At 37.9% G+C, this 15,775-nt stretch overlaps 1 protein-coding gene across 2 annotated transcripts in view; it reads left to right on the top strand.

Moving 5' to 3' along the window:
• The window catches only part of LOC120800152 (E3 ubiquitin-protein ligase SMURF2-like), a 66,639-nt gene that overhangs the window by 13,785 nt on the left and 37,079 nt on the right, over positions 1 to 15,775 (top strand). For both annotated transcript variants that reach the window (XM_040146019.1, XM_040146018.1), the window contains exon 2: positions 14,127 to 14,165. In XM_040146019.1, the coding sequence (XP_040001953.1) occupies positions 14,127 to 14,165 (39 nt within the window). The remainder of the gene's footprint in view (positions 1 to 14,126; positions 14,166 to 15,775) is intronic.

The following is a 15,775-nucleotide window of genomic DNA, read 5'->3' as shown; positions in this document are numbered from 1 at the left end:
TAGACACAGTCTGATGACTTGGCACTTTGCCAGTGGCTGTACCATATTGTCAGTGGTTGGTGGAACTGATGATGACTTTTGACCTATTGGCAGCCATGTCTAACTCAAATTTAGGCCCATTTTGTACTGCGATCTGAGATCCTACTGAGATCCCTCCTTTGCCTTCCTCCTACCCCTTTTGTTCTGCTTTACACTTGTTGTGATTGAATGAAAGAACTTGTGAGTTGTTATAAGCACAGTGTTTTTATGGTACCTAAACCGGGTGGTTTCACTCTCCTTTTGAGTAGTATCACTCTGCCCTAATGGCACACTTGCACCTAACACCGTGATCAACATGGATTTGTGTGTGAATTTTTATTTATCTGATTCTTACATGTCAGCTGTAGAATGACCAAAGATGTTAAAAAAAAAAAAAAAGAGGATGTCTTTCAAAACTTGCACTGTTAGCAGTACATAATATGGAACAATATCACAGTTTGAATTTGAGGAACCTGAAAAAGTTTCAGTGAATTCTGACAGTAAGCCAGACTGAACTGTCCAGTGGTTTGGCAAGAGGGAAGTACTTTTTTGTTGTTGTTGGCAGGTAATAAAATAAATGTTTCAAAGCAAAGCCGAAGTACGAGTTTGCTTAGATTTGTGTTGTGTTTAATCAGTGATTAACTGAATGTTGTGCCTTCTGTCTTGCACCGAGAGGCACATCATAGCATGATTCCTTACTTCATAGCATTCCTCTGGTATGTTAGAGTCTTATTAGGCCTTATCAGGCCTCTGTGGAACTCAGTGGAAATCAAAATACATGTCTGTGTCTCTGAGCATGTTAACATGTTGCTAGCTTTTCTGTGATGCTGTGGTAGAGTCTCAGGTAGAAACCAGTTTGTTCAGTATGTAGGATGTTCTTTGTTTTCGTCAGATTTGCTTCCTTAGTGGCTGTGGGGAGGCAAGGAGGACTGGCACATTGTATTACCCTGGGCTTCATCCCTCCCCTCCATCACCTCCTCACTTCTTTATCGCCCTTTCTTTTACTTTTTCCTCCTTAATGTTCCTTGTCATATTTCTCAGTTTCTTCTTCTTCTGTTTTATTTGGCCTTATCTCCTCTTCCATCACTGCAGTTCTCTTCTTCTCTTGCTCTCTTTTCCTCCTCCTAATGTTCTCTAGATCCCCACCTCCCCACTCCAACCTCTGAGTACTGTTTTCCACTTCATAATCATGGTCGTAATCTTATTCTGCCCCTGTCTTTTTTCATTACCTTGTTTCTAAGGGCTAACAGTCCATACAGAGACAGCTGATAAATGAATCCTAGCATCCATATTGGATTGAACGCATACATACATACGCAAATGTAGCACAGACATATATGCAGCCTTTTGAATAAGTTTTAGTGTTATGTATGCCTGCTAATGGCGCATCGTCACAATTAATCTTTTTTTTAAGATTATGTAAATATAACAAGGAAAAAAACATTTTGTGCACACAACTTAGAATGTACATTGACTGCCATGCAATCAAGTACATTACTTTGACTGATAATCAGCACTTAGAATTAGTTATAAACTAAAGCCATAACATAGCTAAAAATAGTTTTAACCAAGATTATCTAAACCTGCATTTTTACATTTTTTTTTTTTTTTACATTTTGCTTTGTTAGGTAAACAGCAATAGGGGCTAATTTCAGTTTGGGTGAACCTCAACCTCCGATATACATAATCACATTAAGCATCACCCTTTATCATGTCTTTGCTGTCTTCTTTAGTCCCTGCTCAGCCACATATCGATGCAAGGAAAACCCTCTTCCTGTCCAAACCCGCATAGTTTGACCTTCTTTGAATCATATACAGTGGTCTCTTGTGCTTAAATACTGACAAGAATTGCTGTACTGCATTCCTGAGACAGTTGTTGCATGAATCATATACAGTACGGTCAAATCGTCTATGCTCATAAAGAGGCTGGACCAACTTTACATCAGCTAAAGAACGTACAGATAAAATAAGCCATCTCCCAGCCATACGTGTATCAAATAAGTCATATGGGAATAACGTTCCTGTGGTATGATATTACACCTGACTGTATCTAAATTAAACTTAAATCTGAGTGCTTCTTATGTATTACATTTACTTTGTGAATCATTTTTACCCCCCCCCCCAATTTCTTTTATTTCTTTATCCCTCCATCCTTTTCTCTGTGCTGCATGTCACCTTTCTTACTTAGTTTCCTATCATCTAAATGCTACGTCTGTTCACTATGAGGCAGCTTGCCTCGACCTAAAAACTCATTTAGCTTATTCCCCATGTTCTTTCTTAATTTCAGTCTCTCTACACATCGCCTACCATCCATCTCTGGCAATTTCTGTTAATATGTTGTCAGAATACTATGGCAGCCTTTTACGGGTTGTTCACACATAATCACTGCATAATTTACATGCTCTGCTCCGACTGGACAGTTGTTTTTTGATGTATCCGTCACCGCCAGACACACCAACAATGCCAAAGATTTTTTTCCACGTGTGGTTCTCCTTTTTTATATCCCGTAAGTCATTAAAGACACGTTATAAAGAACTGGGAAGCCGGAGACCTCATGAGTAACCTTTTCCTCCATTTTGTTTAGAGTATTAAAAAAAAAAAAAAAAAAATTAAAGGTCCTTTGCGTAGTGTAGTATTAAAGAACTCTGTGCTTCTGTTTCTGTTGGAATCAAGATGATCATCATTGGCTTTTGCCTGACTGTTGTTTGAACTGCATCTGAGAATATTTATATAAAGCTGAGCCTTTCTCAACTTTCCCCTGTAGTCTAGCTGGGCGCTTTCTGAGTCTGTCAAGCTCAGCCGGGGCTGGGGGTGGTCTCATTCACAATGAATAGCAGCCGTCGCTGTCCCATCTTTTAGAATCTGTATGTGTGATATGTGTTGTGTGTTTGAGTGAATGAGCTAAGAGCAATGATTGACACTTTTGGGCATTTTGCCCTTGGGTACACGGACTGGACTGACTACACTTAATTTAGTCTTGATTGCCAGCAAGGCTTCTTCTGTTGACTTTCTATACAGCTAAAAAAAAAAATTGTAGAAAAATGGAGATTGTGTTTTTTCAAATCAGACATTTATACGCTTTGTATTACCTTCTGATTCTATCACTTGATTTGATGGTGTAATAGCTGCTCAGCTTTAATACAGTAATGTGACCCCAGGCCCCATTTGTGGAATTATTTGTAATATACCAAAAAATGAGAGGCACACATGTTGATAGTTGAGATGGCTTTATACATAGCAGAGCATGAAAATAACACAATACAGCTCATCAAAGTTGAAATGGTTGAACTTCAACCAATGAGATTTATATAAGCCACTTCAAAAAGTTTTGAGACATCCTCCTAATAATGCAACCTCTTTGATTTAAGTGTATACTTGTAAGCATCTTTTACAAATTTATGAACATTTTCCAATGTGTACATAATGATTTCTCAACTGAGTTCTGGTCTACTTTGTTCATTCTTTTATCCCTCTTTTCTGCCGTCATCTTCTGTTATCTCTCTCTGCCATCACTGCTACTCCTTGCTCAGTGTAAACAGTGTCACTGCCCCATTGTCATCAATGTCAGAATTTTCTGGTCCGAGTTAACATCTTCCCTTTCTTTCCTTCCCTTTGCTTTCCCATATTTCTCTCCCTTTCTCCCCCTCTGCTGTCTGTGTTCCACAGATTTGTGACTCGATAGACCTCTCTCCCCCTCCTCACATTCCTCCCTCCCTCCTTCTCCGTTCCACCATATATTCCTGCCTCCATATGTACATTATTTCTTTATCTTCTCACCACTCTCCAACCCAGCTCTACTCTTCGGTGTAGTGACTACGTTAAATTCAAGTTATCTGATTCCAGTTTGTTGGCATCTCTTCAAGGAGCAGAGAGGAGGGGGAGAAGGAGGGGTAATGTCAGCTGTAGACTGCTGGACTCTCAAATGAATGACATAATTGGCATCCCGAGCATTCACTGGGCTGGAGAAAGGCTCAGGGTGGGAGGCTGGGAAGGAAGTGCAATGTAGATTAGAAGCCTACTTTGGCAACATTGCCCAATTTTAGAGACACCATAAATGTTAATTCACACCCAACCATCATTATCTTTTTTTTTAGTTTATACTTGCAGCAGTAACATAAAGTTGGTCTGTACACACAGGCTACTTGTGCTTGACATTTTGCTAACATGTATTCTATCAGTGTTTTAGAGAGTGAGCAAGCCAGCCAGGGAGACGTGAGGAGGGGAAGAGGAAGTATTTTGTTTAACTATTGAACAATGCTGCGAATGAGACAGCATGGAGCTGTATCAGGAGTCATAACAGGGACATAGGCAGGGATGTGGGCCTCCTCTTTTTAAATATGAGTGACTGTCACTAATGACTTAGGGGATGTAATGGGATGTGCAAGTTTTTATTTTTTTTGTTTTTTATTTTTTTTAAACTTTGAAATCAGTTTCAAGAGAGGTAGATATTCTCTTGTTTGAGAGCTGTGAAGAAATGTCTCTTTGTATGGAGAAATGTGTGTGTGTGTATATGTATATATATATATATATATATATATATATATATATATATATATATATATATATATATATATATATATATATATATATATATATATATATATATATATATATATATATATATATATATATATATATATATATATATATATATATATATATATATATATATATATATACACACACACACATATATGTGTATATATATGTGTGTGTGTGTGTGTGTGTGTGTGTGTGTGTGTGTGTGTATATATATATATATATATATATATATGTATATGTATATGTTGAGTGATTTAGCTATTTTACGGAGCCCACATTGGCTAACATCAGGTGAAGTGTGTGCAAAGGTAAGAGGAATCAAATTCTGGCTTTGGGCCACATGCACATTTTATTACTTGGTAACCTAGATTTTGAACAAATATGGATGTTCCCTCAAAGTATGACTTTTCCCCTGTATTATTAATGTTTCCACTTTGGTGGTGTTTTGGTACAATATTCTGTCAGTGAAGGTACCTGAAGCCTAAAAAATTGTTATCATAACTGCATACTTAGATTAGGTTAGGATAGGTTTGCAATTCCAGGTCATTGCAGGCCTCTTGGAAGCAGTCATCCCTTAGGAAAGATTCATGGGGGTTGTACAAGGAGGTTTAAAATGATCTACTTAATGATCAAACTTGACACCACACCATGAACTTTTAAAGATGTCTCAAAGGCTCATGACTTACATCTGACGTCTTCCTTACTCTGCTTCGGTTGCATTTAATTGAGCTCAACCAAGTTAGGTTCGAGTTCCTGTTTTGAAATATTGACTGTTAGGTCACTGAACCTTTCTGTTTGTCTTTGTATTTCTGTCTGTCTGTCTGCCATAAAGGCTTTTTGAAAAGAAACAGATGTTCTGCTAAACAATATTTGAAGTGTTACGAGAGTAGAAGACTTTTCTTTCACCCTGAAAGATTCAGCCTAGAGGGTGTTTTAGCTGTTGGACTCAAGGCTTTTTCAGGCTTTCTAGACAGCAAATAGTTCCTTTTAAGCAACCGTTAAGCAGACTGTTGACCATGTTAATATTTGGTAACACATATTCACAATTACAATCACAACTTCATTTTGTCTAATGGTTTGGCTTTGACACTCACTGACAGGTTGATTAATTGTGTTAGATTAAAGTTTTCCTTAGCTATCGTACTAAATTTTGGCTGTATTGCCACAAAGGTAAAGGAAGCTATTGATACCATTTAGATGACAGTGTTTGTTAAAGCAGTCTGTGTTTTGAGCAGTTTAATGACACAGAGTTTAAATCAAGACAGAAGTAAGCATGAATACTGTTTTCAACCTTGTTGGCTGCAATCTACTATGCTGTATTGCGGGTGGAAAATATAAAATGCGAAAACTGGCTTGTTCCCCTTCATTAAAACATGAGTGAACTAAGCTGCATGTAATGTCCACTGGAAGCAGCTGCATTGTATTCCTGCTCGTCTGTTGGAGCTGATGATCACAGCCATCCAATGTACATGTGTACAATGTGTCATTGTCCATCAGACACGCAAAGTAATCAAAAGTCTTTCGCAGTAGTTTGCTTATACACATTGGGTACACCTGTGCAGTCTCATTAAACAAATGAGAAAAAATCTTCTGCAATAACTTGTCCTTATATACCAGCTGCACAGAAAACCAAATGTGCCCTAAAAAAAGAAGATGAAATAAAAAAATGATCATAGGATCCCCACTACCACGAAACTCTTCTAAACAACGTCAGCATCCAAGCGCAGCAAAGGGATGCTGATGCAGCATGGGTTGACTACCCTGCTCTAGTAGCTCTGCCGGAGAATTAATTGAACAAATGAACCACAAAATGTCTGTACATGACTGTGGAGTTGGCAGTGCACAATCACGCAATCATCTACTGGAGTTGCTGAAAACAACCCCTTTGGTCAAGGGTAGAGCAGCCCAGCTCTGTTGCTTGATAATGTTAACACAGAGTACAAAAGGCAAGAGGCATGCTGGTGGTTCAGTGGACTGTATAGTGAAAATCATACACTTTTATGAACTTGAATATAGCTCATATCCTTGTCTTGTCATCCCCTTTGTTTATGAAGAAATGATTATTTTCCCACAACAGGGATTTTACAGTTCCAGGATCTTTAGGAAATTTGATCAGGCTTTATATTCACTTCACCTAAACTCCGTTTATGCATTAACACCATCCACCATCATTACAAAAATATTTTTTCTAAAATACAATTAATTTTCAAACTTATTCTTTAATTTCGCAGTACAATTTTTAATTGTGCGGCAAATTTTCGCACAACTCCCACAGTACTTATCTCTTATTCAGAGTGAATGCTAAACTTTTGTGAACTGGTTACAGCTCATATACTTTGTCTTGTCATCCCCCTTTTTTTGTTTTATTTTGTGAATTCACCTGCCCTTATATCTGTAAAAGCAGAGTATCAAGCTAAAAATACCAGTCCATCAAGGAGTGCACTCTGTTAGGTTTGAATGGATTTGAACATCTGACTTATCCCACCCCCTACCCCTTCTCCCAACAGGCAAAGTGAGGTGTTAAGCAGCCATTGCAAATGGCAGCTTGGAAACTCCCTTGAGAAAACGAGTGGGAATCCCTTCACGCCCCCCTGCCCCTTGCTCTTTTTTCGCCTTATGACCAGAACTAATGCCAACCTTCAGCCTGACCTTTGTATTCAGACAGACGGAGACGTTACAAAGCTCCTTCCCTCTAACTGCTCTCTTTGAGGTCAGAGGCACATGGTACTTGTATTGTAATGACTACTAAGGGACTTGCTTTCTGTAATATACAATATAATTATCATACATCATTGTGAGGTGATTTATGTAAATTGTAGTGTGGCATCAATGGGGATGTTTTTATATTTAGTATAAATCATATTGCAGAGGGGTTTTTCATACTGCAAAATATAATGATTCTATATTATTACCTTACATTATATTTAAAAACAATTTTTGCTGTGCCCAACTGTGCTGTAGCACATAATGAACTAATCACAGTCAAGAATTATTATTTTTCCCAATGACAGAGAATCAGACTGGCATCTGGTCTCTTTGGTTTTCCGTCTGTTAACATGAGACGACAGGACATGCATGGTATTCACACACAAAGATAATTACATCTTTGAAAAACATTTCACTGTGAGTCATTTATAGCCTCTAACTCATCATGTAGCATTTATTTTATGCCTTGCTGGTCTCAGGGCATATTCAAAGGTACTGAAACTTCAAAAACAGTTTCCTTACTTTTATATCCTCTTCTTTTCTAGTTTTGTAGTTTTGCAAGCTCAATAAAGGTGTAGGCTTAAATGGTACACTACCAGTTCCCCCTGGGGATGTAAAGCTATGTTTGACCCCTAAAGCCGAAGGACATATTGTTTGGGCCAATGACAGGGCACTGTCTGTCTCCATGTCCCTTAGCTACCAGACAGTGGTAAAGGCATTATCCTCATGTGTTAGTTTCTTAGATGGATAGGCTTGGTTTGGTGTGACTGTTAGTTTGATTTATGGCTTGTTTCAGACTGTGGAATGGGGTGACTCACCTACAAATGGTCCCAAAACAGCAGCTGTTTCAAATCCTTTTAATAAACAATGCAGCAAAGCTGACCCCTTTCTGACACTTTAACTACTATCACAGATTGGTTTAAGAAGAGGGCAACTTTGGGTGGTCGAATGACTAAATGAGCAATGTGCCGTGAAAAGCTGTAGTTTATGTGAGCTCTTAATAGGTTCCTATTCCCCAAGAAGCTTATTTTTTTCCCAGATGAATGTTCACAGATATGGACTGTGAATATGTCTACAACGAAGTACTGAGAAATATGTTGGTCTTTTTTTGATTAAGAAAATACAGTATTTTGCAAAACATTTACACACTAAAAGTAAAATGAATATACTTTCAAGAATAATGCCATGAAAATTTTATTTTTCAGCTAACTTCATACAAAGTGCAGTAAACAGAAAAACCTTAAATCAAATCAATATTTGTTGTGACCAAATTGTGTTTTTAAAACAGCAACAATTCTCCTATGCACTTAGCAAGAGAACTTACCGCAGTTCTTCTGTGGCTTTAGGCTGTCTCAATTGCTTTTGTCTTTCCATGTAATCCCAGACTGACTTGATGATGTTGAGATCAGGGCTTTGTGAGTGCTGGACCGTCTTTTGCAGGACTTCTTTTTGTTGCTGAAGACAGAAATTTATGACTGACTGTATCTTTGGGGTTTTTGTCATGCTGAACATTGCTGAATTTAAACATCTTAAGTGGCTAAAACCTTTGCACAGTACTGTATATCTGTCATATTATTGTTGGACTAAAATGCCTGACATGCAGGTCTTTGTCCTGTTTGAAAATGAGAACACAGTCTGGACTCACAAACTCTAAAATACAAATTAAATTGAATTGAAGTCTGACATTGGACAGACATTAGAAAGTTTTACATCAGTACCAGAGAATGTAGAGAACAGCCTAGTCCCTTCTTGCTTTGGTAGTTACAGGGATTGCAGATGCCACCACTATCTCTAACCTGGTGGGAAGATCAACTACCTAAATCAGTAAAGAACTGGTGAGACCATGTCGCTCATACAGTACTCATCAACACAGGTTTTACTGATAAGTGGTAACCAAATACAAAAAGTCTAACTAACTTTAGGATATTACTCAGCTGTCTTGTTTTAGCCCTTTTGTTCAGAAACCATACTGTGGTTTAAAAAGGGACTAAATAAGACAAAAATGTTACTCAGATGTTCTGATGAACTTTATCCCTCCAAAAGATGAGAAATGATTTCAAATCCTTTTATCAAACAGTAGTCATCAGAGGTAATGTCATTGCAGAATCACCTTCCAAAAATATCTAGGAGGGTTGATCAGTAAATGGTTGTGTTCTGCTCCTCTCTGTAATGGTTTGCCGGACACTGGTGTGTGGCCAGATTTATGAGCTCTCCTCTTACTGTTAAAGTGGGGGTTTGTGGTGGAGGTGATGATCCACAGAAAACACAGAGGGCAGCATCACCCCAGGGCCTCCTGGTCGTTTACTGATTCCTAGTTGACCGAGCTTTCAATGTTAGGATCTGAATGAGTCTGGTCTTCTGCCAGCCCTGGGTCGTCATGGCTCACCTGCTCACTTGGCAGCTATTCAACACTGTTGGATACCCACGGGGTGCCGAGATGAGATTTAATTCATCACTGATGCTAGGATCCACAGTGGTAGAGTCTGCATAAGCCAAGATAACATTATCGACATATTTAGCTATGTTTATCTAAACCCTGGTGGGGCGACTGTAAAATGATTTTGAAATCTGTTGGGGAAATATCAACTATAATATCTCAAATGGAGTTTTTTAGAACATTTCTCAGACCACCTTTGTTTTCAAAAATACAAAGTCTTAGAAACCTTTATGAATTTAGGCTGTGACACAAGGTAATTGAAAAGAGGTCCCAGAAATACATTAAAGTGTATTTAATCAACATTGTGCAATATGTGTATTTAGTCCACATCTTTGCTTTTTTAATATAACTGAAAGATTTCTCTGAATCAGTTTTAGAGACCATTAGAAACTACTTACATCTATTTTTTGGAAGCTAAACTAGAGCTTGAAAAAATTTATATTTTACAGTTTCGTAGAAGCAATAATATATTTCCCTTTATTCACTATCCAACTCATGATGTTCTAAATGGTAATTAAAACTAACTTAAGGTAACCTATTTTCTTATATCCTGTCACTGCTGGAGCTTTGTCACATGCATAGCCAATGAGCCCTTCTGAGGGAGAGGGTTTTTTTTCTAGATCTCAGAGGTGTGGAGTTCATCAATCCATCTATAATGCAGACCTCTTGTTTCAAGTACGAGCTACAGCAATTATTGATTAATCGTTTCATTTTTTAAGCAAACATTTACTGGTTCCAACTACTCAAATGTGAGGATTTATGGCTTTTCTTTGTCATATATAACCGTAAACGGAATATATAAAACAAGCAATTTCAGTACATCTCTTTGAGTTGTGGGAAATTATAACTGATGTTTTATAATAATAGACGCACTCACACCTCCAAATGGCTTTATCTTGAACTTTGCTGTCGCATACATGCATAGGGTATGCTCAGTAGCTTGTTGCCTTGTTTTTTTTTTTTTTTTTTTGGGAGAGAGGCAATAAGTTCATTAAGCACTATACTTTGTAGAACTGGTATAAGATCAGATACTTCTAGAATTTGTTTTCAGCACAATTTTTGTGCTTTCCTAAATCATATAAAACCTTGCTGGTAGTTTTTATCTCTAAAAACTTTAGCCCTTCCATGTTCCATTATTGCTTCATTGTATAATTTATATGCCCCCTGTGAACCTATTTATCATCATCAGTAGCAGCAGCCTGCTGTGCCTGGCAGCACTGTTGGTGAGAGGCCATTGATAACAATGAGAAAGGCTTTTCCTTCTGTGGTAATTGTGGCTGAGAGAGTGGGGCAATGTACAGGTTAATCCCCTAATCTTCATTAGCATAGTTTGGTAACCAGAGAGCCAAGTACGCTCAGTTCAACCTGGTAGATACTTACTAATGTCGGCTTTAGAGCGGGGTGAGCACCCAAAGAAAGTCAACTATCACCAGCTATACATTGTTAGCTGAAATATTGGAATAGTTTTGTAGCCTGGTTCCTGACCTCTAAATTACTGTGCACATCTCCAGTTTGCTCAATGACTCATTTAAATGAATGAAGTATGAAAACATAGCAATTAAGTCTGAATATGAGGCTAGTAGTTTATAGTGCTGAACAATTAATGGAAATATTAGCGATATTGTAATATGGCCAAGTGCAATATCCAAATCGTAGGAGCTGCAATTTTTTGATAAAGGTAAAATGTGTCACAACATACAATTATAAATGAAGCATTGTGGTGCTACAGAGTCGGGTGAAAATTAAATTCAAAAATTAACATTCCCACTAAAATTGTGACTCGTAGCGTGATCACAATATGAAACAGTGTTCCGCCCTGGTAATTTAGGCTTTTTTAGACAAGACTGAGCATATTCAGTATATCCTCTGTGCTATGACGTGCCATACATTTGAACAAAGAAATATAGCTAGTTAAAACCTTTTCTTGGCAATTAATGTGCTCATAATAATATCATTCTACTATCAAGCCAATCCCTGTTTAGTTTCCAAAAAATTAAGGCCTTTGACAAAGTATGCTAAATGTTGTCACACTATGGGATTCAGGTTTCTCAGTGTGAATAACTTCAGGAAATACCCATAAATACAGTTGTTTAGGGGTAGTCTGGTTATTGCAGGTTATATCAGAAATGAACTAAAGCCATCCTCTGTGTCACCCTGTTTCATATAATGATCTCAGATTTACTCAATCACAACAATGTGGCCTCAAATTTGTAATTAAAAGTCTGATGCTAATGCCCTGGAATCCATGTGTACAAAATAGGCTGATACGTATAAATATTTTTAAGGCAAGTGTTTTAGGCTACGGATAATGACCCATTTAAACTTTAGTGGCTGATTTTGTTTCTGAGTTGGATACTCTGCCCACAAATGTTCTGCCAAGATTTCAGGCCTCTGTTTCTCCTGTTTTTCTCCTGTCTGCCAACAACATGGTGTCCGTTTTGTCCCACAGGAGGTTTTCTGGCTGCCTCCTATTTGGCCTGCGCCCATACTGTCGGCTTTGGCAGTGTAATTTCCCCTGACAAGCTGATGGTTAGTGTTCATTCAGACGGCCCAGCCAGTGTAATTTGGTTTGTGTTGAGATAGTCTGTTCCCATGTTGTGATTCTGTCTGATTTGTCTGACTGTGTCATTTTGGTCACAGTCAAGGTCTCCACATTGAATGAGAGTAATGCGAGGTCGGTTTCCCAGGCCTTTCCATATCTTTTTCGGAAGTGTCGCTTGTTTCTTATTCGTGGCAGGTTCACCTTCTTTGACATGATCTGTTGTGTAATCCATGTACATGATGTGTCCAACACACCACTGTTTTGGCTGTACAAGGGTTTTAATGTGCTTGAAAGATGAAATGATAACAAAGCCTCTGACATGACAAAGTGATTCTGTGATGAACTGTCTTTATAGGACACAGAGTTGAGATTTTTTTTTTTACACAGTGGGCATCAGTAACCTGTAATGAAGTAGTGAATACATTTTTATTACTTATATATTGGTAGTTAAACTACTCTATGCCTATATCATGATACTTTCATATAAACATCTGAAATGGTCAAGTTGCACGAGCTCTGTGACTTTCTGTTGGTTAACTGCACAAGAATTCTGTCTTTTATCCTGTACAGTGTATTCATAGCCCGTATCTTATTGTCTAAATAAGGGTTATGCATGTCTAGGATGTATATCTTAATTTCAAATTTTCAGGCTGATGCAATATGCTTTTATAGCCCATTGAGGATCTCGTCTTTTGTTTAACTTGTTCCTAAATTTTGTAGTTCCATGTCAAATAAGACAGCTACTTTTTTGCCTTTCGACTAAGGCCATGATATGGTTGGAAAGACAGGAGTCAGACCTCTTTTTTTCTATCTCTTTGCTTAGAGCTTACCACCACCCCTACCACCTCTAATTCACAAACAAGTGATTAGAGGATCGGTCTGTCTGTTGGCACTTCATGGTGCTTATTTAACTCCCTTTCTCATGTCTTAAGTTCAGTGTTTTTTTTGTTACATTCATTGTATTAGTTTTCTCTTGCCATTGCTATTGATGCTTAGTCTCCTTTGTCTCACTCTATAACTATCACAGGATTGTCTAACCAGCTCCAAAGAAAGCACTAGCCCGCTTCAGTTCACCTAGGCCCTACAACACACCAGGAGGTAGACATTTAGGGAGGGACATAAAAAAGACAACAGCAGAACAAACCTAAACACAGACTTGCTGTCTGTCTTTCCCTGTCTCTGCTGAAAGCCATTGATGCATAGCCTAAGGAACTTGCTTCATACAGGAAAGAGTACTAGTCTACTAAATATTTTACAGGGAGAAACTCACAAATCTGGTCTCCTGGCCTGTGATGGGACAGTGAGGATGGACAAACCAATATGTATGCAAAAATACAGCAGTAATTAAAAAAATAATGAAATCTTTGAGTAAGCTGGACTTTTAATGAAAATATTACCATAGAGAAACAGTTAACCTATTCAAAACATTGGCTAATATGTACACATCAGAAATGTAATAATAAAATATTATTAAAAGAGTGGAATCTTTTTTTCGGAGTTTTTAATCACTAGCAGGGTGAGAGATGTAAGGTAGTGAAGACTTAAGAAAGCACAATACAGTTATGAGTTGACTAACATTCTGCATGACACACTGGTGAGAAATAAAGGCTGAAACATATTTGCCGCTATTGATGTGTTTAACATAAAAAGAATGTAAATAATAAAGGAGGACGTAATATCACATACTCTTGAGTGCTGCTTGTTTTTTGTTTTTTCTTATACTGTGAAATACTGCATAATTTCCAAGAGAAAATATTCTTTGTATATTTTGTTTTTTGTGCAGCAGTAGGCCTTTTTTTTTTTTTTTTTTTTTTTTTAAATTGTGCACATCTCATTTTTAACCTGTCATCTCAACATCTTTCTGTATTTCTTCTCTTCCAGTCCTGTGTGCAAAGAACCTGGCAAAGAAAGACTTCTTCCGTAAGTAAAGCCTATTTTTACGTGTTGCTATTCTTGTCCCCCCCATGCATTATAATGGGCTTTGTCAGCGGTGGCAGCTTGCTGGCTTTTGAAGTCATGCTGTAAATGAAGTCCCTTAGGAGCTGTCTGTCTGTTATACACACACCGGGAGGCCTGGCACGCACAGGAACCCACTGCTTATCTAACTTCTAGTAAAAGCTATCAGGTCCACTGGTACAAAAGCACTAGACTTAATTAAAAAGGCTTTAATTGAACTGGACAGAAATTACACCCTATTTAGTCCAGCCCATGACCAAGCATGAATGTCAGTTACACAAGAATAAATGCAAATTTCAGGCTGTAGACAAGAAGATATTTTAACCTCTGATTTTGCAATTTGTTGTAAAAACGTCAAATACCATATCAAATCATCAGTTTATTTGGGAGTAAAATGAGGAGACTTATTTGGGTTTCTGTTAGGACACAAGCTAATGAGAATATAGAGAAATTTAAGAGTGCCTCACCACAATAGTGAGAGGGGACTTGATGGGATGAAACCCACAAATGCACGCTAACAGGCAAAAATTTAAATACTGGCTGTTGGAGGAACTTGTACTTGGTTGTGTTTGTGGTTTTTAATGTACTGTTAGTTAACTTTTAGCGTAAGGCCTTTTCATCAACCTCTGTTTAGGATATATACTTCCACTGATGAGACAGTCTCACAAAAGGATACCCTTTTCCAACCCACACCATTTACCTTAATTACCAGTTGTGGTCCTGGTAAAAGCACTTAATTGCCACAGTAGCAGGGTCTTTGACAAACGTGTTGGTGCTTTATTAACCTGAAAGTCATGGATACAGATAATAGTGGGTTCATTTTTGACTGACACACACACACACACACACACACACATACAACAGACACTTAACCACAAAGAGGGAAGTCCCAGGACAGCATAAGGGTGACTGAACAGGTTTGACTTGTATGAAGTATCAGTGCCCAGAGTTACTCTGACACATTTAAAATATGCATGCCCAGTCACACAGACCAACACAAAGAAGCCAGATAAACACACCAAGAAGAATCCCTTATCAGATTTCCAGTGAATAAAATACTGTGAGAGACTTGCACTCCCTCTCTTTGCTGTGTAAATGTTTCACACAAAGGATTCATATAGGATAATGTTTTGTTAACATTAATTGGTTGTCATCTTTGGATAACTTAATTAAATATTTTTTAAAATCAGATAAAGATTAAGTGTTGGAAAAAAATCACCACCCTGTTTAACCTGCCTGTCCTGAAATGTGCTCTGAGAAGTTGGACAGTGATAATGTTGGTTACACGAGATTAATTGAAGTTAGGTAAAGTATCTGTAACCATATGAAATAGGAGCATGACCAAAATCCACAAAACAAGATGCTTGCTTCATTAGACCAGTAGTTTTCTTTCTGGGGTCCATTCATATACCCCTCTCCGGCTGACACAGCAAAATGTGTGTCTACGGGCATCTGAATGGGCCGTTGACCCCGTTCATCCCAACCTGAGTTGAATTCGGGTCAGACGCACTGCATGGCTTTGGTCAACAAGTGTTTCTGTTAGAGATGGAGATCAAATTTGATGTTTAACGGCA

The sequence above is a fragment of the Xiphias gladius genome, chromosome 15, assembly GCF_016859285.1.
Source record: "Xiphias gladius isolate SHS-SW01 ecotype Sanya breed wild chromosome 15, ASM1685928v1, whole genome shotgun sequence".
NCBI classification, from domain to species: Eukaryota; Metazoa; Chordata; class Actinopteri; order Istiophoriformes; family Xiphiidae; genus Xiphias; species Xiphias gladius.
Note: the sequence above shows the minus strand (reverse complement) of the source record. Positions and strands in the feature narration are given on the sequence as shown.